General features: G+C 43.5%; 2 protein-coding genes across 2 annotated transcripts in view; one reads left to right on the top strand and one right to left on the bottom strand.

Annotated features, from left to right (window-relative positions):
- The window catches only part of LOC103775067 (DNA polymerase zeta catalytic subunit-like), a gene marked incomplete at its 5' end in the record, with an annotated part of 22,249 nt that extends 10,177 nt beyond the window's left edge, over positions 1-12,072 (top strand). The window contains 10 exon segments of the mRNA XM_008942511.1: positions 1,202-1,310; positions 2,165-2,371; positions 3,023-3,132; positions 3,920-4,034; positions 5,366-5,503; positions 6,407-6,597; positions 7,545-7,593; positions 7,595-7,795; positions 8,506-8,715; positions 10,909-12,072. Coding sequence (XP_008940759.1) covers positions 1,202-1,310; positions 2,165-2,371; positions 3,023-3,132; positions 3,920-4,034; positions 5,366-5,503; positions 6,407-6,597; positions 7,545-7,593; positions 7,595-7,795; positions 8,506-8,715; positions 10,909-11,049 — 1,471 coding nt within the window.
- A 3,658-nt stretch (positions 12,073-15,730) lies between these two features.
- Positions 15,731-22,242, bottom strand: KIAA1919 (KIAA1919 ortholog). The gene is made up of 3 exons (XM_008942510.1): positions 22,077-22,242; positions 19,649-19,765; positions 15,731-16,974 (listed from the first exon to the last, which is right to left on the bottom strand). The coding sequence occupies exons 1-3, from the start codon at positions 22,240-22,242 to the stop codon at positions 15,731-15,733; spliced, it is 1,527 nt and encodes a 508-aa protein (XP_008940758.1).
- Between the last annotated feature and the right edge of the window lie 63 nt (positions 22,243-22,305).

The following is a 22,305-nucleotide window of genomic DNA, read 5'->3' on the forward strand; positions in this document are numbered from 1 at the left end:
CCCCCCCCCGAGGGTGGCCCCAAGACCAGCCCCGGGGCCGAGGGTTCCGGCGGCACATGATCCGGCCCGGCCCCCGCCGGCTCCAGCCCGGACCCCACCAGCTCCAGCCCAACCCCAGGCTCTTCCCTCGCCCCAGCTGCTGTTTTAAGGGAAAACTGAATTTTACAAACAAATAAGTGGGGATTTCTTACATTCTTTTTCCCCAAACCCCGTTTGACAATCCTCCTCACAATCCCAGCCACCCCCACCCCCACCCCAAGCCAGTACAGAACCCTTGGTTGTCGTTGGAAAAAATGGGCATGTATGAATAGCACCATTTTCTGCTACAGACTAGAGATGATAAAGATTAACCGTGTGGGTGTGTGCCTGTGTGTGTATACACACAGACACACATATACCTATACACATCAATATCTGTTTTGAATTAAAAGACAGAATTAGGCTCCATTCTGTTAAAAAATATAGGAAGACATTAACTCTGTATGTGCATATGTATACACCTGTTTCATTGTTGTAACAATGTTAGTTTTTAATATTACTTCAAAATAAGTTAAAATGTTATATGAATACACTACCTGGACTGGTATTGTTCTGATATGTTAGTGAATTATTGTTGTTCTCTTTCAACATTTGTAGTTCGCTCTGGTCTTAACTATTCAGAACTAAAAGATTCAATAAGTTACTCTGTGTAGCATCTCTTATTGAGCCTGACAGTAACTCAGTTAACTGGAAAAAAGAAATCTCAATTCTCCTTATAATTACCTCTATAAAACAACATTTGGAAGGATGGGAAGATGCATGTGACACTTGCTAGGTGTCACCATCATGTTTTCAAGTTTTAGCTTTGAAATTCTGAATTTGTCGGAAGAAAATCCATGCAATGAGTTACTTGGCACACACTTGTGGTTTCCATAGGGGAGCATGATATGAGTATGTGCCTCACTACCTCAGCATTTGGAAGTAATGCTTTAACGTCAAGCAGAATTGGTACATTACTCAGGTGTTGGACTGTAGTCATTTATGACTACTTTATTCCTAGGGCCTTTTGCATGTAGAAAAGAAAATTTTAATAATAGTATGTTTATACCTGAGATTATAATTGTCATACTATCTTTGCTGGCATTATCAGCATTTTAATGTGAGTTGATGCTTTTCCTTGATCGAATGAGTCGTCTTCATATTTACTTTTTCTCTTTATTAGATATGATGCATTCAAATTTGGCTGTACCTCTCTCAGAGTGCCTCCTGACTTACTTTACCAGATTAGGCATGATATCACGGTGTCACCCAGTGGAGTAGCTTTTGTCAAGGTAATGATATTAGTGCTTTGTGACAGGCATTTTCACTTTCTGTTGGTTGAGTAGCTTAAGATCAATTTGATATTGTAGTTTATATTTTGCTGTATTAAGAGCAGACAGAACGGGGGAGGTTCAGTCTCATTTCCCAGTGTTCTTTTACATTTGTCAGAGTGCTGAACTTCTGGCAGTTCAGGAAATAAAATGTCACCTTCATGCTTTCATTTACACTGAAGGCTTATTTCATCTATAATTAAACTGTATTTTACTTGCGCAATTTGGGGATCAAACAATAATTATCTGTGTGTAGCGCTTCATTCTTCTCCTGCCTGTGTGGCAGAGTGTTTTCCTAGAAAAAGAGTCACGGATGAAATTCCCTGTTGTTATCATTTTATGTTATGTGTACTGCTGACTGATTTGTAATGAATTAATAAATACGGCCTGGGGCTTTTGCAAATAATTGGCCAATCACCAGCATACATATATTTAATGTAAAAGAAAAACTTTACAGAAAATATATTTGCAGAATAAAAAAAAAAAAAAAAACACCCACACCAAACATCTTGAGAATTAACAGTTAAATACTGAAGCCCCATTTTAGGTAGTAGAGTAATCTAAATAGTGCATTAGCAAGGCTGATGAAAGCAAAGAACAAAAAGCTATTTACCCTGCCCTTTGGAGCTTTGCTTATATTCTAGGTTGCTTGTAGTATTTGTGGGAAGAGCCAAACTGTTGGTGCCTAGGGCATCTTGCTAACTAATTTGTCTTCTTAAAAGTGATTACCTAACAGTTCTGGGTTTTGCTTTTACTCTTGCCTGTTTAGGTTGGGCTTTTAATGTAATTTTTTCTCTTTGTTTCCTTTATGGCAGCCTTCAGTAAGAAAGGGTGTGCTGCCAAGAATGCTGGAAGAGATCTTGAAGACTAGGATAATGGTGAAACAGTCAATGAAGGCTTATAAGCATGACAAGGCCATCACTCGAATGCTTGAGGCTCGTCAGCTGGGTCTTAAATTTATAGCTAATTTTACATTTGGTTATACTGCTGCTAGTTTTTCTGGAAGAATGCCATGCACTGAGGTAAGGCTTGCAGATAAAAAATGCAAAACAGACATTATTAATAAAGTATAGTCAGATAACACAGTGTTATTACTTGGAACATACTTAATGTCTTCATAAAAGCTGGTTTTATTTGTAGTGCTGAAAATCAGCAACTGGGGATTTATTTATGATCCTTTTTTTTTAAAAAAAAGAGTATTATTTTTCTTCTTCCCATAAAAGACCATTTGAAGTTGGCATTTCTGTAGAGCCCTCTCCAAAGGTAGATTGGATTACGGTTCTAATAGTGGAAATAAAATAAAGCATTGTAGCTGTTTCATAGTTTTCATAAAAGGAGGAATTAGCAGAATCCAAAAACTAGAGGAAATTATCTTAAGCAATTTTGTCTTGTTCCTTACACTTTCAATGTGCCTGAAGAAGTTTAACCCCATTTTTCCTTTATTCTAAGTCTTTATAGTTTTTGATCGCTCTGCCTTTAACTCTCGCTATTTTGGGGTAATGTAAGCAACCTTTTTATTTGTTATATGCATTTAAACCATGAAATATATTGTCTCAGTATAGTGATTTTCATAAATAGATCAAGCAAGGTTAGACTATGTTTACCAAGAGGTAATTTGGTTTAGCAGTATTTGATTTTGCAGCAGAATAAAGGTTTTCAATTTAACTTGGCAGCTTGGGGACAGCATTGTCCACAAAGCCAGAGAAACGCTGGAACGTGCCATAAAACTGGTGAACGATACAAAGAAGTGGGGTGCCCACGTGGTGTACGGTGATACTGACAGGTAACCAACGCCCTGCTTCTCACAGGGTCTGAAAACCATAGTAGCTCTACATAGATCTATTTGTCTTTAGTCTCAGCAAGGGGAATTTATGATACTGCAGAGAGTATGTGGGCTCTTTGGGATGTTTGTTAAGTTTTAAGTATCAAAAGTGGCTACAGTTGAGAAGCGGCCACCAGAGCATACAAAGACATGAGTAGGCTGCCTGAAATACGTCCTATAAATATATCCCCTTTTTTAGTCACTCTTTCATCTAAATAGTACCCATGCTCTAGATGTATCCATCTCTGGGGCTAGACTTGGGTAACTTTTCAGCTAGGGGTAAACAAGCTCGTCTGGCTGTCCGTCCTTAAGAGCTTGTGAATCCAGTGGCTGATTTAAGCCAGATTTAACAAAATACTTGAAAGTTCAAAGATTCATTCCCAGTAGTTTCACAAAAAAAAAAAATTGTTGGAGAAAGGAAGTAAAATCCCGTTCCTGCCCATAGTGGAAAAAAGGACATACCCAGAGGCCTTCACAGTACTCTCCTGCGAACTCAAGTTTTGCAGTGCCTGGGAGCAGTCACGTTCCCTGCCTCACCAGAGGGTCACAGTGTTCCTCACGTGCCTCTGGCACTCCTGATCTCATACTGAACACTGATGTTACTCATATTTTTGGCTTTTCTAGCTGAAAGAAGGGAACAGAATTGATAAGAACATTCCTGCCTTGCCAGCAGGAGACTATAGCTTATAAGTTTCAGGAACTATGTTGAACACATTTGTGCTTATTTCCTGTGTCTGATTTCTTGTAGCATGTTTGTACTCTTGAAAGGAGCCACGAAGGAGCAGTCTTTTAAGATTGGTCAAGAAATTGCTGAAGCTGTAACAGCAACAAACCCCAAACCTGTTAAACTGAAGTTTGAAAAGGTAAAATATTTTGTTTCGCGTGTGCTGGCAGAAAACATTACACACACAGACACACACACACACAAAATAAAAAGTGAAGCTAGAAGATTTTTTATGGCACTAACATAGCGTAAGGATATGCAACAGTCGTTTGCTTTACTGTTTCTGTGGGTATATTGCAAGCTCCTCAGTGCCTCAGGGGCCTTGGCAGAGGAGCACTGCAGCATCAACAACAAAAAGAAATATTCCTACTTTCACATCAGGTTACCTGGTGGCCTGTTAAGCTGGCAGCACCAGGAAATGTGAAATTTCTGTCCCATCAGTTTTTGGCAGTGTCTCCCTTGGTTTTGTATTATATATGTACAATCAAACCAGTGTGTGCAACTTGGTAGAGAAAATGTACACCACCCCCTGAAGTGATTCCAGCCCATAATTACATGCCTGATATTTATTCTTCAGCCAGCCGTTGCTCACCTGAGGATATGTCTGTGTGATACATATAGGAATAAAATGAAAAAATCATAAAAGTCCATTCAGTAGGCTTATGGAAGAACTATTAAAGACAAAAAGCCTTTTATAGAAGAGCAAGGCAATGCAATACTAATTTTGGTGAAAGGCTATCACTGAAAAGTCATTACTAATCAAGTCAGGTGCTCCAAGTATCCAGGAAGATGTGGTGTTATCCTAGTAATACTGGAAAGAAATTGTTCCCCATTCTTTATTTTAAAACTGGTCAAAGAATACTGACACAATCAAGAATTAAATAAGAGGTTGGAGAAAACAAGCAAAAGAGACTATGCCCCTAAAAAGTCATTTGTGGAGGAAACTGTTCTCCAAGCACAGGCATTTTAAAATCACGTTTTCCCCAAATCAAGATGCTAACTGGTTTTAGGCACCTCATCATTAGATGAAGTCTGAAAATGCTGGAAGTTGAAAGCCACTACTTTTGCTGGGAAAGTTTTCTGTTCTGATGTTTAAAGTGAAGTTGTTTTCTTTTTAAGAAAGAGAGATAATACAGTTACTTAAAAAAATGCTGACAGGTGCAATCCAGAAAAGCAAGGGTACTCAAAACAGAATAATACTGTGTGTCGTTTTTCATCTGAGCCTCAGGTTGCTTAGTCTTTACAGCTAGGTGAAATACAAAGTGAACACCACTGAATTCCAAACTTCCTCAGCCATCCTTTAGTAATCATTCCATCTAGTTTATTGTTTGTGGTTATTTAAAAGGGAGGTTGGGGGGTGGGGCGAACCACAACAACAAAGCAAAGTATTCCTTAGGAAACCTCTATGTTCAGAGCCACTTTATAATCCCAACACATGCCAGACTGGACTATCTTCTTTCTGAATTCCAGGTCTACTTGCCATGTGTCTTGCAAACTAAAAAGAGGTATGTGGGTTACATGTATGAAACACTGGACCAGAAGGACCCAGTATTTGATGCAAAAGGCATAGAGACAGTCCGAAGGGACTCCTGTCCTGCTGTTTCCAAGGTAAAATACTCATGCATTTCTTCATGAATAAAATTGGAATGTTCTACTATTTCATTGCAGATTTGTCCTTTCTCAGAGTTCCTAGTCCTTGTGAGTTGTTGGAGATTTCATGTTTTTCTGGTATGAACCATTTGAAAGCTAAATTGAAGATCTTGCACAGCATTACAAGGACTTGCACTTTCCATCTTAACTGCTATCTTTTAGCCCCTAAAAGCCCCATAAAAAGCCCTCAGCCCCATGTAAGCTTTCTTCTCAAGACCATTCTTGATCCAGTTCACTTCACATGGAAGTATTACTCAAAGATGAGTGAGGCACACTGATGTCTGCTAAACAGCTCATTTACATAAATCTAGTTCAGCTAAGAATTCATTTATAATAAACTTCCTTTCCTGTTTATTTTAAGCTGTGTATTGGAGGGTTAAAAAGATTCTTGTTCTTAACCAAGTCAAGATACATTTACACCAGTAAGAAAAGTAACCACTTAGGAGGATTTGCTTCTGTTTTTCATCACAATTCTTTTGTTTGCTGAGGTGGTCAGAAAGTCGTGGCAAAGTATTTTGGATGACAGGAAAAAAACATCTTCTCTCATACTCTGGAAAACCTCTGTAATTGTGGAAACACTCTTAGTGCCAGAGTATGGATATTGTAATGGCACTTGTGTCAGACTGAGGAAACAGTTGTCCAGTAATGTGTTTAGGAATGTGTTTGAGTGGAAGAGAATGCAACTTGTTGTCATATGAACTGGTACTTTTCCTAAGCAGTGCATTAATATTTCCATATAATTTACTGAATTCTTTGGAATGGTTGGGGTTTTTTTTTTGTTTGGGTTTTTGTTTGTGGGTTTTGTTTTGTTTTTTAGTTAAACATATGTGGTTTTTTCACCTTTCTCCTTCGTTTTCAAAGATACTTGAGTGTTCTATCAAGCTGCTATTTGAAACACGGGATATCAGCCAGATCAAGCAGTACGTTCAGAACCAATGCATGAAGTTGCTGGAGGGAAAAGCCAGCATGCAGGACTTCATCTTTGCAAAAGAGTACAGAGGGAGCTCAGCTTACAGACCGGGGTCCTGCGTGCCAGCCCTGGAGATCACCAGGTAACAAGATTAGGAAATGCTAATTGTGCACACTTTTTCTCTTGACCTTTGTCCTGCCAAGTTGTAGGTAGCAATGAGATTGCCTCCTTCAGATACTGTTGCAGCAATTGGCTCTGACTTTCTTCTCTGTGTGAGGGGAGAGGAGGCGTCAGATAGGCCTGGAAAGAGTCACACCTGTCCAAGAGTAAAAAAAATCTCTTGTCAGGAGGCTTTAACAGTGTGTTCACTGCTGTTACTTAGGGTTTGGGTTTTGTACAAGGGCTTCACTCTCCAAGATTGCCCATCCCTCACTGATAATAGGTATGTTAAAAATTCTAACAGCGATGTTTCTCGGTGCTGTGAAATACATTACCCGGCATAATTTTTAATTTTTTTACAAGTATGTTACTTAATGTTAATATTTCATCCTGTTGATACTGTTTATAAGTAACAGAATCATTTTGGTTGGAAAAGACCTTGTAAGATCAATGAGTGGAATGATATCGAGCTCCAGATAACATGAGCTGGCACCTTTTGCCACATTGCTTAATACCAAAGGTCTTCAAAGTAGGCCATGCTTTTTAAACAAAATAAAATTCAAGTCCTGGATTGATACCTGCTTCAAATTGAATTCTCCTTTGCTTTCTGGGTATTTGAGCTCTTTTTAAGTACCCTGGTAGCTCCTCATTAAAAGGTTTCTTTGAGGAAGGGGTAGGTAGAAAGAGCCTGCATGCGAAGTCAAGTGACCTGGAACGGAACGTACCCTTAGGGCTCGTGTTCCAAGTTCTAAAATTTGGGTCTGATCATGGGACAAATTAAAAATGAAACAACCTGGTCCTGCGCTCCCTAATTGGCACCAGCTCTGGTCGCCTGGAGAGCTACTGGTGTGCTGAGGTGGGGAGCCTGCAGGCGAATGGCGCGGCTGTCGGGCTGCGTGCGGATGGGTGACGCGGGCCGTTCCCACACAGGAGGATGCTGGCCCACGACCGCCGCTCCGAGCCGCGGGTTGGGGCACGGGTGGGTGCCCTACGTCATCGTGTGCGGCACACCCGGGCTGCCCCTGATACAGCTGGTGAGGCGGCCCATCGAGCTCCTGCAGGACCCCAGCCTCAGGCTGAACGCCATCTACTACATCACCAAGCAGATCCTGCCTCCGCTCGCCAGGGTGTTCTCCCTTATTGGCATCGACGTCTTCAGCTGGTATCATGAGCTGCCACGGGTGAGTGTGCGGGGACAGGCAGGTGGCAGGGGCAGTGTTCGGTTTCAGCGGGACTTGTAATGGCACGAGGCTTCTACCAGGCAGCAGCAAAGATTATTTTACAAGGCGTTGTTTGATGTCCAGACATGCAGACCCGATCCTTAGATCTTCTGTGGGTTTTCCCACTGAGTTAATCACTTTTCTCAGCCAGCCTTTCTGTGCAGGGCTGATCACACTGTCATCTTCTATTTTCTGATCCCTTCCGCAGTTTAAAAGAGTGTTTTGCTACAACTGTGTTTTTAGCAGTACTTGTATATGCATCTGCTTGGCTCTACCACCTTTTAAATCTCTCTGTACTAGGTGCTGAAATTCCTGTTTTTCTAATATGTTCTGAGAATCTTTCCTTTCTATAGAAAGGTGGTAATACCCCAGCAGCAGGAAGACAGGAGGCAGAATTTGAGATGAGGCATTTAGGGTGTGACTGGGGGTTTCTCTGGTTCCTGTTTCTCTGTTGTGTTGAGATTCTCTGTGAATGAGGTGTGGGTGGGCTTTGTTCAGTGTGTCACTTCAGGGCAAGTGCCGCGCTCTTCAGCACAATGTGATCCATGACAGTAGTTTGTGTATGAACCCTGCCACACTCCTTACAAAAATGAGCAGGCTATGTAGTCTAGGAGTAAGGCAAGCTGCTCTCTTGGAAGTTGATCACCTCATGATTATGGTTTTTTTAACAGATCCAAAAAGCTGCCTCGACTGCCCACGGAGAGCTAGAAGGACACAAAGGCACAATCTCCCAGTATTTCACGACATTACACTGTCCCGTGTGTGATGAACTGACCCAGTATGGGATCTGTAACAAATGCAGAAGCCAGCCACAGCATGTGGCAGTGATCCTCAACCAAGAAATCCGAGAGCTGGAGCGTAAGCAAGAACAGCTGGTCAAGGTACGAGTGATGCCTTGTCAGAGGTCTGCTAGCCAGAGCCGCGGGACATTCCGGAGCGGCGTGTCACTGAGCACCCCCCGCAGGTGCACAGAGCGTCCGCGCGCTCCGGCTGCTACACGCGCCTGAGCTCCTCTGCTGCTCCCACTGCAGCAGCTCTTATTCTCCTGAGCTCTGCGTAACACTGAAGGCAAAGGGGGCGAGCAGAACAGAAGGGGCTTTTCTCCTGTTTTAAGAGTATCTTACCTGGCTCATAGGTGCCTTTTTTTAATGGCAGTGACAGAGGGTTGTAAAATTATGACAGAGTCATCTTTTTTTTTGGCGTTAAAATTACAGATGATGTTCTAGTAACAAAAACATTTGTCCCAGAATATTAATTTCTTTTTATGTATAACATCAACATGGTTTAGCTTGGGGGGTTTTCTTGTTTCCTTTTCTCTCAATGGGAATTTTCCGAGCTCTTTTTTTAACCCTTGCACTAGAAGTCAATTAAGAGGGTAGCTGTCCGTGCTCACGGGTGTATGACAACCAAGCACAGAGCCTCCCCTTGCAGAAACAAATGCACAGCCTCACCTGATTGTCTTACTATTGTATTTTATAATTAATAAATACCTTCATCAAAATATATTTTTAGCACTAGCACGTGAACTGTTTTAAAGGCTTGTCTGAATTGCAGGGATATAAACGTGCCCCCAGTCCTGGCGCTGATTTGGTAGGTTCCCATGGGGCTGTGTTGCTCAAAAACCTTTATAATCCACTGTTCATAAATATTGCATAGATTTGGACTTCTGTTTCTTGCTGTGTTTTCAATACGTGCTCCAGCCTGCATTGTAAATGGCAGTAAAGGAAGGTGATTTGTGTTCTGCAGTTCCCCTGCGCTGCTCTGAACCTCTTAGACTGCTTCTGTTCTGCAATAAATGAGAACGTGGCAGGTTGGTCCAGCCCCACAGAAGGATCCAGCAGGTTTGATCAGAACGTTCTCTTGTCCCTGCAGCAGGTCCACAAGGCCTGGGATCCCATTCCAGTTAGCATTTGATGGCTCAGAGCATCTGTCTTCTGTTAATATGAAGATGTGTGTGTCCTTCACAGCTTAAATTCTTGGCCCTCCTAGAGTATAAACATGCTGGAGCCAGCAGAAGACTGATATAAAACTGAACTGTGCACTATTTTAAAACGCAATTTAAAAGTACATGCCATAAATTAAGGCCAAGGACTTCTCCCCTTTACACAAACTGAACTAAGAAGGTCTCGTGTGCTTTGGACTTGGCAGTGCTGGGTTATCAGTTAGACTTGATGATCTCAAAGATCTTTTCCAACCTGAACAATTCTGATTCTATGGGCACCGTTTAGTTTGATCCCTTGCATTCAAACCAGCCACAGCCTTTTTCAAAAGAACTAGGGCTGGCTTTTTTCTGAGGTTCTTCTAGTGGTTATAAACCTGGAACAAACCCTTTAAATCTGATCCTTTTGGTCGCAGCTGCTGCTCCAAGGACCAGTGTCCTCTGAGGTGCCACGTGTGGGACTCGGCTAAGAGGGGCTGCTCCTCTCAGCTACTGTCAGTTTGAGCATCTGGTCTGTGGGGATTCAGTGCTGATATGGGCCAGGCTGACAGGGTTGCTGGTGCCCATATAATTTTAACATGGAAAGAAACGAATTTAAAAGCGCAGGATACGATTTTGACTTGTTGTTCAAACTATGCAAATGGAAGGGTAACACTTTAACATTCTGATGTTACAAAACACCAGTGTGGCTGGAAGCAAATGTCTGAGTTTTTGCAAAAATGTGTCAGAGGTGGCAGGTACTAGAAAGGATTAAAATAAAAATTCAAAGCAGGGGCCTGTAGTTCACTGAAGGAAGGTGGCTGCCCTTGGAGAAACGGTGCCTGCTGCTATTTTATTTCATCAGGTATCTCATGTTAGAAGTACTCAGCAGCAGCATTAACCATATTAGCGAGTAGCTCCATGAATCAGGGATGCAGCAGGACCCGCATGCCTTGTGTATTTCGGCCTTGGGACTGATTGACCCTGACTCAGAAGGTAAAATGCCAATTGAAGCTTATCTAGAGAAGTTAACTGCAGAGTAACAGTTTTGGGTTTCTTATCCCCAACAGCACTGAGGACTTAGTAGTCTCAAGTTTTTGGCCTGGCTTGGGTTAAGTTTAAAATAATCTGTTTTGCTTTTTCACATGTCACCTAGATATGCAAGAACTGTACAGGCTGCTTTGATCGACAGATTCAGTGTGTCTCCCTCAACTGCCCCGTGCTCTTCAAGCTCTCCAGAGTACGCAGAGAACTGTCAAAGGCGCCCTACCTTCGCCAGCTGCTTGACCAGTTTTAAATGATCTGTGTTACAGGATTCCAGGTGCTATTTTTTTTTTTTCTTCAGTGTTTACCACACTAAGACTATTGTGCATGGTGCTTTTTCAATTCTCATCTAGTCCAGGATTTCCATTTTAACCGTTGGTTTTGTTATCTGAAGAATAATGAACGCTTATCCTAACTAAATTAATAAAAACCAACCACATTTGTTTATCTACAAATAGCTCACTTTTTAAGATGTACAAATTTCTTCTTTCTTTCATGTTTCTAACATACTGTTTTATAATGCTGATGTTGGAATAGCTCTGTGTGTAACATCCTGTAAATCCATTTCAAAGTAGAAGTCAAGTTTACTTCCTGGAGGAAGGAGCACTGAAAACCTCTTGAAACGATAAAACCATTAGTGTGTGTTCTTGAACTGTCAGTATCAAGACGTGTTACTTATATATTACCCATTCACTTTATAATTTTGTCTGCGAAATATTTTGTAAATACACTTTTTTACTTTTCAAACAACTGAGTAAAATAATGTGCAATGACTTTTATACAGATAATTTTAAAGTCGGTTGGTATATCTCCTCCTAAGTTTTGCTTGATTCCAAGTAGATCGTTACTTTGATCAGACTGTGCAAGCAGTAGTACCATGTGTAGCATTTTGAAACATTATTTTCTAAAAATTGCTGTCTTGCTTTAGCTATTAATGGGGCATTGTGAGGAATTGTGCAAAGACATTTTTGTTACAAACCTGTGGGACTGTTGCAATACTTTAAATATAAAATTTTATTCCATTTTTGCTTGTTTTGTATAGACATTTCTATTGCTTCTAAATATGCTTAAAATATTTTCTTTCCTTATGTACTGTACAGTTAAATCTTATTTGCCACCATCTTGACAAAATGTGTATTTAGAATATTTGTATAACTGTATAAAATGGAAAAGGAATTATGTGGTCAGTGCATTGTTTTCTAAACTGGAAATCATTTTGTTTTAGAAGTTAATAATGGAAACCATATTAAAGTTGAATAAAATGATATGGTAAAAACTACATATATACTTTTTCTTACGTTTACCCTCAACCGCAGACAACTTTGTTTCCCTTGTTTGCCACACAAAACAAATACTCATGTAAACGAGGCCCAATTGTGGATTCTTACCTCTGATCAAGCAGTTTCCAGCTTAAGCTTTGGGATCTAAAACCTCAGTATCAGTTCTTGGAGAAACATTTCCAGTTTTCCATTAGTCAAAACGGGAGTAAGTTTTAAATTTAGAAGTCCAGAGTAGCTTTGAAAAATAGAACAAAATTTTATTTACATCAAGGAACCTGAGTGCCTTCTCCAGTTAAGAATTTATTACATTCAAGATACAAGTCAGTCATTTCAATTTCACATTATACAGTACAACGTAAACCCACACCAGGCAGAACAAAAAATTATAAACTATATAATAGAACATCCACAGATTGCGATGCGCTTTTACGCAAAGTAACTTAAAAAAAATAAAAATCAAGGCATAAAAACTTTGCCTGCTCTTGCATTCTAGTGTTTGCCATGTACAGAACGAAAGTGCAAACGCCAGGCCCGACATGTCGGTGCTGGCAGCACAGCCCAGGGCCTGGCAGCGCTTCTGCAATCAGTAAAACCCTTAAGTGACACGGAACTGCAAGGGGTTACCTTGGACACCACAGCACGTGCTCACCTGCAACTCTGTCCTGGCTTCATGGACAACAGCAGGATTCTTACTAAATCCCAACAGCTAACCCATGGACCACAGTGCCTGTCCTCAACACAGAGATGACTTCAAGTGTAAGGCAGGCAATGGTGAAGTGACAGTTCACTTCAACCAAGTTCAAACCATAACATCTAAGTTTCAAGTGCTTAAGCTTTCTGGAGGATCTGTAACTTAAAAGGCACTGTATATAGATCCTCACTTTAACTGTATATGCCAGGAAGCTATTTACTTTGGAAGAAAAATTAAACATGTAAAAACTAACATTCATTGTCTGTTAAAAATAAGCCTCGAGGAACACCAAAATCCCAAGAACTAGAAAAGCTACAGCCTTGAACATCAAGGGTGTCTAGAACTGCTGTGAGTTGGACTCATCATTGGAAATGTCCTGGATCTGCTTTAAACATTTCACTTTCTTCAAAGGGCAGCCCCTGCTATCAAGAGTGTAGAGTTTAGGGGTATGAAGAATGAGTTCCATAATTATATTCAATTTCAAATTTGATGCCAGAACTAAGACACTGAAGGCTCTAAGTCTTCAATAAGATGACTCAAAATTTAGACATCATCCAGACAAAGGCCTCCACACATCAGTCAGCTGTGATTCTGTCTGGGACCACTTGAGGTAAATACCTGAGTTCCACTCAGTCTTCCTGCCACTTTCTGGATCCTTTACCTTCTGTGAAAGGCTGCGCCCACCTTGATGTCCCAGGCTGCTGCTCCGTTCCTACCACTAAGGCCTCCTGCTTTTAAGGGGGAAAATGGGGATGGATTCAAGTGACTTGTGCCAGAATTAATACAGCCAGTAAATTTAAAAAAAAAAAAAAAAAAAATCTCTTTGTTTGGCACAGTGTTTTACCTTTATTGGGAATACAGAAACACAAGTAACTGTGCGTATATAAGCACTAAGTAGATGAGGTTAAAGCACTTTTCCCAGTCTGGCTTTAATTTCATTTTCTGGTGTTAAGTAAAGTACTTGATTATGTGAGTACTGTGAACCATCCCTGAGAACAGCCTTATATGCAGGACATTCCAATTTGGAATTTCATTCCAAAAATCAACGTATGAATTGGGGATTATTTTAAATCTTTCTTGCCAGGTGTGTTTCTTAAACTAATTTTCTTCCAGCAACATGATCTCGGGTATGGGGCAAGATTTTTACGTTGCCGTCCATTCAGACAAAGACCATGGAGCGCTGTTACAGTGGGGACCTGCCACAGAACCACCACCCCAGCTTTGGGTGGTTGTCCTGCACCAAACCTGGTTTCTGCCAAAGGAAACCTCTGACCTCCCTGGGGCATGGGGTCAGGAACTCCCACAAAAGCAGAGCAGGAGCAGTTGCTTCTCCTCACCCACCAGCAGGACCTGTCCTCACCACAAGGTGACACAAAGGAGGGACTGTGCGTGCAGGAGGAAAAAGGGGGAAGGAAAGCTGAAGAAACATAGGCTAGACCTGCACTCACTGTCACCACCATCACCACACCCCTCCAGCTGCTGTCATTTGAAACTAAGGGCACAAGGCTGCACAGATTTACCCCTGCCAAACAAACACCCTCACATGTACCTAGAACATGGCTGGCCCAGTACTGAAAAAGACTTTTTACCATTTTGACTTTAAGCAGAGAACCCTTGAGCAGCAAGGGAAACGAGGCTGCATTTTAAAGTGCAGGTCCATGCATTGCACTGGAAAAGAGGCCACAGAAGTGCATACATGAGAGAGAGAAAGGGAAAAAAAAAAAAAAAAAAAACAAGGAAACAGGCAAAACCACAATGGTGTTTTAAGTGCTGACAGCAGAGGGAGAGGGAGGCCCTTTGGCACAGCAAGATGAAAAAAAAAGTGATGTGTTTTCACTACAAGTTGATTCCTGCTTCTTAGTGGCTTCTCAGAAGAAAGGAAAAAGCCATGAGGTTCTACACTGAACACTCAGAGGACAAGAGAGGGAACAAAAAAGGACCTGAAAATATACTGAACACCCAAGGTTCTGTGCTATGTTACATCCAGAGCTCTTTTGGTAGTAAATTAAACTTCTTAGCAAGAAAAATACTAATAAAGGTGCAAAGTAAAACAAAGCTAAACACGAGCAAATTCTGATCACACAGCCTTAAAAAAATAAATACTTAACCTACAAATGTGGACTTTCAAGTAGACAAATTGCAAGACTACTATTCCAGAGTCAAACTTTGCCAGTAGCTGCTGCTTTTTTTGCTCTTACTGAGGAGGGCATTTCTTGCCTTCAGTGGCAGTGCAGTAATTAAAATCAGAAGTACTTTAGACTATTTAGATTTGTCACCACTGTTTAGTAAATCAGAGTTAAACATTACAGCAGATTAATACAACCCATTTTGCCCCCCTTCCCATACTCCACTTTTAAGTGACCCAAAGGCATGGTTCCATTCAGAAAAATCTTTTTTTTTTTTTCTCGTCTTAGTGACTGTACCAGGAAATGACGCAGCTGCCAATAGCTTATCTGACTTTTCAGGCATCACCTGAAATTTGACTTGATTTCCTGGCACAAACCAGACAAACTTTAAATGCAGTAAACATGTTCCCCATTCATGAGATAGAGAAGTTCAGCATCACAGGTAACAAATATCTCTCCTCTCTCATGAAGACATTTTGTGACCGAGCACTTAGCAGCTGCACCCTCCACCCACCCCAATAAAAGGAGCAGTCTGAGCAGTCCCCTTCTTTCCTGGTTCGTTACCACAGCATGGATCACTCAACGTGAGCCTCACACTTAGAAAGCGCCTCTTGACGTACAGTCCGCACGTTCTACCCGTTCCCCTGCTCGTGCCGCGGTGGGGCTTCCCCGCTCCCAGACACTCGGCTGCAGGCTGGAAATGAAAGGTGAGGAAAGAAAGGCAGAATGAACACGCTGAGCTCTGCGCCGCCATCGGAGGATTCTCCACTCACTTTACAAGGACAGCTACGATTCAATTGCATTTCCCTTTAAAAAAAAAGTCGGTCAGATTTTACTTTAATCGTTCTTCTCCCGGTCAACGGTGACACTTTTTCTCCCAGGGGAGCCACCAGCAATCACTGGAGAATTGTGCAATATGTCGTCCAGGTGGGGCTGGAGAGAGACTTTGGCTGGAGAGTCCCCTGGTATCTTACGGGAGGTCTCTATCACTGAGTTTCTCAGCGAGTCATTCATTTCTATTACCTCAAAGTCTGCTTCGTTCCACTCCCCCGCATCCTCCTCATCCTCTTCATCCTCATTAAGCCTGGAGGCCGACAGCAAAGCTTTCCGGTCCTCGCTCTCGCTCACGTCTCTCACGCCGCTCTCGCCGGGACAGTTGGCCAATTTGTACATCAGAGGGAAGAGCAGAACCGTCATTGCCGAAGTCACGACGGCGGTGTACATGACCACGGGAACGTGGTGGAACCTGCCCTGGAGGTAGCCCACCACGGCGGGAACGCACATCTCGCCCAGCGCGGCACCGATGACGAACAGGGAAGCCGACTTCCCCTGCACGACCGTGTACTGCTCTATCCAGGAGATGCCGCTGGGGAAGATGGTGGCCATCGAGGCGCCGTACACGGCGCTGCCAACCCACAGCGACGCCGGGTGCCTGGCGAAGAAGGCCAGGCATGAGGAGGAGGCGGCGGAGCCCACGATGCTCAGCAGGATCATGGTGCCGGGGTACAGGCAAGTGGCGCAGAATATTGCCACTCCCCTGCAAGCGGCAAACGCCCCCCAAAAGACGGAGTTCAGAGCGGCCGCTTCGCTGTCCTTCATCGCGGCGAACACCTTCGCGTAAGTGAACACATAAGAGCCGTAAGTCACCTCCGCCCCCACGTAGCAGAAGAAGAATATGAACAGGAGCCCAATGAGGGCGTAGTGGTATTTGGCAAGCACGTGCTTCTGCAGAGAAGCCTTTGACTTGTCTCGAGCCGAGCTCCCCCTTGAATACAAAGTAAAGAAGCAGAAGGAAACTAACAGAAGGTAGGTCCCTATGACAACGTACGACCACAAAAAGTCTGCGCCAAGATGGTGTTTCAGCGCCGACGTGACCGATGTGGCCGGTGCTGTCGGCACAGACCTCAGCACAGACTGGTTTGTCTTTTCAACTGCTGGAAGCTCTCTGGATTCGGAGCCTCCCAAGGCCATTTTAGCCAGGATTGGAGCCACAAACGCACCCGCGGCAAAACTGAAGTGCAAGGCCTGCATATGTGGCCCAGCCTCTGCTCCCCAGGTATTCAGCACCAGGACATTGCCACCTGCAGAGCAGAGAGAGTACGACTCAGTCATTCCAGGCTGAAACCATACACGATTTTAAGGAAAATAAAAACAAGGCAAACAAAACAGAACCATAACCTATGTTACCAATTCAGTTTGCAGTAACACCAACTGTAGCAAATACAATGATGTTCAACACTGTAGTTAACTGAAATTCTGCCTGAAAGCGCCTTAAATCCACACGAGTAGTTGAGCTTCAGGAGGCCACTCATCACAGCAGCCACAACCAAGAGCTCCTCCACACACACAGTGGCTTAAACCAGTGGCGGTGGCCAAAATTCACTGTCGTGCCAGGGCAGGTTTACGCTGGACATCGGGAAATATTTCTTCCCAGAAAGGGTTGTGAAGCACAGGAACAGGCTGCCCAGGGACGTGGTGGAGTCACCACCCCTGGAGGTATTTAAAAGGTGTGTAAACATGGCACTCAGGGACAATGCTTAGTGGTGGACTTGGTAGTGCCGCATTAACAGTTGGACCTGATGACCTTAAAAGGTGTCTTCCAACTGAAACAACCTAATTACCTTCCTTCACAACTTGCAGCATTTTTCAGCCTTTTTTCAAAAGAGCAAACTTAATACTTATAGAAATGAGAAGCTGTTAAAAGCAACAATGCAAAACGCTAAGAATCAAGAGGCCTCATTAAACAACACTCCCAGGAAACATCAGGAATAACTTGCTTCTGATGCGCTGCAACTACCCCAGCTGCATTCAAATTACTCTCCAGAACTGGAAAGATTTAACAATAATATCGCTGCAAAGACCAAACTACAACACCCTCAGATCAACAATAACGCTAGAAAATAAGATTTGAGAGTGATGTTTTTCATCCCTGAGCAGAACACAGGAAAATAAGAGTAATCAAATTCCTGTGCTACAGCAACCCATCACTCAGCACTGACACTCTCCCAAATGAATTCAGTTACACTCCACTGCCTCGCTCTTAATCTCTCCCCTTGCTACTCCCACTCATGCTGGGAGGTCTCTCTCCCTCAGAGGCCACAATTCTGAGCTGCACACTGAAATAAAATAAATGTCTCAGAAATAAACCTGCCCTGAAGCTGGTCAACAGGATCCAGCAGCAGCTTGCCAGCTAGCAAGTAACCAGAGGCTCCTTCAGTAAGGCAGGAGAGCTGGCACACTGCAGGGACATCCCTGGAGAGGTGCCAGGCAAGTGGCTGCCTGTTGCAGCTTCACCACCGCCTTCCACAGCAACACCACAACACTCACTGCTCATGTATTTTGGGTTGTTTCCTGACCCCTGTCTGCAAGTACACCAGCATCACCCACTCATCTCTAGGCAGGCTTAGGCCTCTTGCCGTGGCCTTGCCTCCTGACCCAAACTGCCCACCTCAGGCAGCCACCACAGACTCATCCTTTCTAAGCTGTGGCTGATGAACTAATTCCTGTGCGAGCTTCTTTTTCATACATCTGTTATGGAAAAAAAAAAAAAAAAACACAACAAAAAAAAAACCCTGACCTCTTGTGCTGGTTTTGGCTGGGGTAGTTAATTTTCTTCACAGTAGCCAGTCGTGGCTGTGGTTTGGATTTGTGACACTGCTGATAACACAGGGGTGTTGTAGCTGTTGCTGAGCGGTGCTCACAGACAGTCGAGGCCTTTTCTGCCCCTCACCACACCCCACCGGTGAGGAAGCTGGGGATGTACAGGAAGCAGGGAGGGGACACAGCCAGGACAGCTGACCCCAGCTGACCACAGGGACATTCTGGACCATATGACAGCATGCTCAGTATATTAAACTGGGGGAAGAAGGAAGCGGGGGGTTCAGAGTGATGGCATTTTGTCTTCCCAAGCCACCATTACAAGTGATGGAGCCCGGCTTTCCTGGTCAATGGTGAAGACCTGCCTGCTGATGGGAAGTGCTGAATGAGTTCCTTGGTTTGCTTTGCTTGTGTGCACAGCTTTGGCTTTACCTGTTAAACTGTCTCCAGCTCAGCCCACAAGTCCTCTCACTTTTACCCTTAACATTCTCTCCCCACCCCACCAGGGTGAAGCCAGCCAGTGGTATTTTTTTTCAGGCTGTCTGCATTATACACAGGCCAAGGACTTACAGTTTGGGGGAAAAGAATAGATTTGTCTTCCAACCACCAAAGTGAGGCTGACCAAGGGCAGCAAACACCCATTAATTCAGGGAGATGGAGGCTGTGGTGCTCTAAGTGGCAGAAAGTGTCCGCTGTGAATCCCCAGATGCCACCTAGGTAGGCAACTCTCCAACACAGCGACCGTGAGAATCCCTCTCCAACACCAGGGCTTGCTCAAGACTCACTCAGCTCCAGCTGGCACTAGTGAACCATCACCCCAGTAGCTTCCTGCAGGTCAGTCATTTAAAAAAAAAAAAAACCCTGTTTCAAGAGCACATGACACTTTCTTTCTGCCTGTAATTGCCCACTGGAACACGTACTGACCTTCTCAAGGAAGCAAACGATACCCAGCTCCCCAGCCTCCTTAAAGGAAGGTCTGTTAGAGAAACACAAACACTGGAAGTCTTGGGACCAGAATAATCCAAGAATCCCAGCCAAGTAAAACAGCTCCCCTCTTTTAAATCAAGACGTGTCACACAAATGCCAGCAACAGTTTTGTTGAGCTTGAAGCTTCCAATTAGTTCAGTGAAGGAACTATTGGACCACATGGTCCCTTACCTGTGTCTAGAATTCCCATGGAAGCTCCAATAACTGACATCAAGCCAGTTAACAGCAGGGATTTCTTACACCAGGGTATCCCATAAAGACCAACCGTTGTTGCAGACATGGATAATGCTGGAAAGGTTAAGGAACAAAACAAAAACCCACATAATATAGTTTCCATTTAAAAAACAAAACATACAGAAGACCAAGAAAAATAAATACCTTCATAATTATTACAGCTACAGATAATCCTAATGGGTCATGTAACCTACCTACCTCAATTCATCATTAGCAGAAGCAGCTGGGAAGTTTCACAATCATTTTTCACTTGGGGGAAAACAAAGGAATTTCATCACAATATGAATGCTACATGAAAATCCTGTTTTGCTAAAACTTTATTTGCAAAGGGAGTGGCATCTGCTGCTAGGACACCAAGAAGTCTTCTGCAAACTTTTGATTTGGAAATGATATTTCAGTATCTTCCACAAACTTCTGATCTAGAAACATAACATTACCACAAAAGGAGCAAAACATGTTTTTGAAGAGTATTTTTTCCCCCTCTAAGAGCTATAGAGTATTAAAAGAAACCAAATCACTACATTCAGAGAGACTGCACCTTAGCCAACAGGTGTTGTCCACAGAAAAATGCTGATTTTCATTTACATTCTCCAATTCCTCTGTTCTCTCACAAGGGATACACGCCAAGGGATTTCTGGAGTTTCAAGAGAGAAAACTACAAAGTTTCTCATTGGAAATCTATGTAAATCAATGGAGATTGATGTAATTAAGAACTTGGGTTAACTTCAAGCAAAACCAACAACAACAAAAGAAAATATAAAGATCCAGAACCCTAGCGAGATGCTTGGAATACATGCCCCAAAACATTTCTGAAGGCTAGCACGCTGAGCTGCGTAGGGGAAAAGCTGAAGATGGGACGTATTAAGTACAGCTTCTCAGATGCCCCACTCAGAGTTAAAAAAAATAATTTCTCAGCAAGTTCTTAGTTGTCTACTTCATCTCCATGCCTGAAGACTGGTACTTAAAAGCTTCCTTGACAAGGACAGATGATATCTTCAATTCCTTCTCTGTACCATAGCAGAGTTTCAGCAGTTGAAAGGAGGAGGTAAAACTACACGAGTCAAAATCTCTTACAGGCAACCCTCAGATGACAAAAATGAGAGAAGATGCAGTAGTTCAAATTGTGCTTTTGCCATAAGTGCTACCAAATTGGAAAGGATGAGGAGATGAAAAATTTTCCAAGCACTGCTGACAGACAGATAGCCTGTGTGATACCTCAGGAAAAGAAGCAAATACTGATTTCAAGTTAATACTTGCTTCTGTAAGTGTGTTCAATTCCTCTATGGAAGGTAAAGTCTCAGTGTCAGGCACAGACAACACTGATCTTGTCAGATGTACAAGGAGGCCAAAAGAAACCCCCTTTACAGGTGTTCCAGAGGAGAGGAATGAAGAAGAGAGAGAAGACCAAGGAAAAACATCTCAGAACAAGAGCAAGCAAGAACTACTGATCCAGGAAGATGAAGACGGGCAAAAAAGAGAGCAGAAAGAGAGAGGCATTACATGACCTGGCCACTCCTGATAGCGGGAGACAGGCATTCAGGGACAGAAGAGGCTTATGAGTCCGAGAGCCCAGGAAGAAGAGGAGCGAGCCCTGGTATCTGGTTCAATCCCTAATGTCCAGCACAAAGACACCTACTGCCAGTACTGCACTTGAAAGGAAAAAAACACACAGGACGGAAGGACTATTTTAGGTGTGCTCCACAAACCTCGACCTGAACAAGACACTAACACAACTCTACAAGGAGCACCTAATCTCTGCATGCTGAGCATGGCTCCCAATGACCTGACAGACGAGCAGCTCTGCTCTGCCACAATTAAAGTTCTACTTTGGTTAAGGCCCTCCAGTCAGATTCTCACTACTTTTGTCTGGTATGTGAAAATGAACACTTCTGCTGAGCTTTAAGAAAGGGAAGGGTTCCAGGAAGTTCTCCCCACAGAAGCGTCCCTCAGCGTGGCTGCTGGAGGCAGCCACTCAGCCTCCTCTGTTTGGTTTATGCCTTTCACAGAGTGACATTACAGAAGCCCATATGTTCCAAAAGGATCTATAGCAACCATATCACTTGATACAGAAGGGGGAAAAACATTCCAATTGTACTTTTTCTGTCCAAACCAAAGGCACCTTTTGGCCAACTCAAACAGGTTTTGCCACCTCAAAGCCAGTGACCACTACCAGTGCCCCCAGAGCACCCAACCGCTTGGAAATAACGCTGCAGAGCAGCGATGCCCGGACACGGGCGGGGGCAGAAGGTGAACAAAGGGGAATATCGCGACAGGGAACGGCAGAGCAAGTGCGGTGGCTTACGGGCAAGGGCATCCCAGGCCTCCCCGGCCGGCGTCCACCTGCCGGGGCCCACCCGGCACTCACCGAGGAGGAGGTGGGCGTTCATGCAGTCGAAGAGCACCCCGCCGAGGACCGACCCGCCCAGGTAGCCCAGCGACCGGCCCACGAAGATGTAGTAGATGTCGCTGACGTTCTTGTGGACGTTCGCGGCCAGGTTTTGGAAGGTGGGCCCCAGCACCGCGATGCTCATCCCCTGCAACACATGCGAAAGGCGGGGGGTAGGGGGAGGCGGGAGGTGACCTGGTTCCCGGGC

The sequence above is a fragment of the Merops nubicus genome, unplaced genomic scaffold (assembly GCF_000691845.1).
Source record: "Merops nubicus isolate BGI_N331 unplaced genomic scaffold, ASM69184v1 scaffold3736, whole genome shotgun sequence".
Classification (NCBI taxonomy): Eukaryota; Metazoa; Chordata; class Aves; order Coraciiformes; family Meropidae; genus Merops; species Merops nubicus.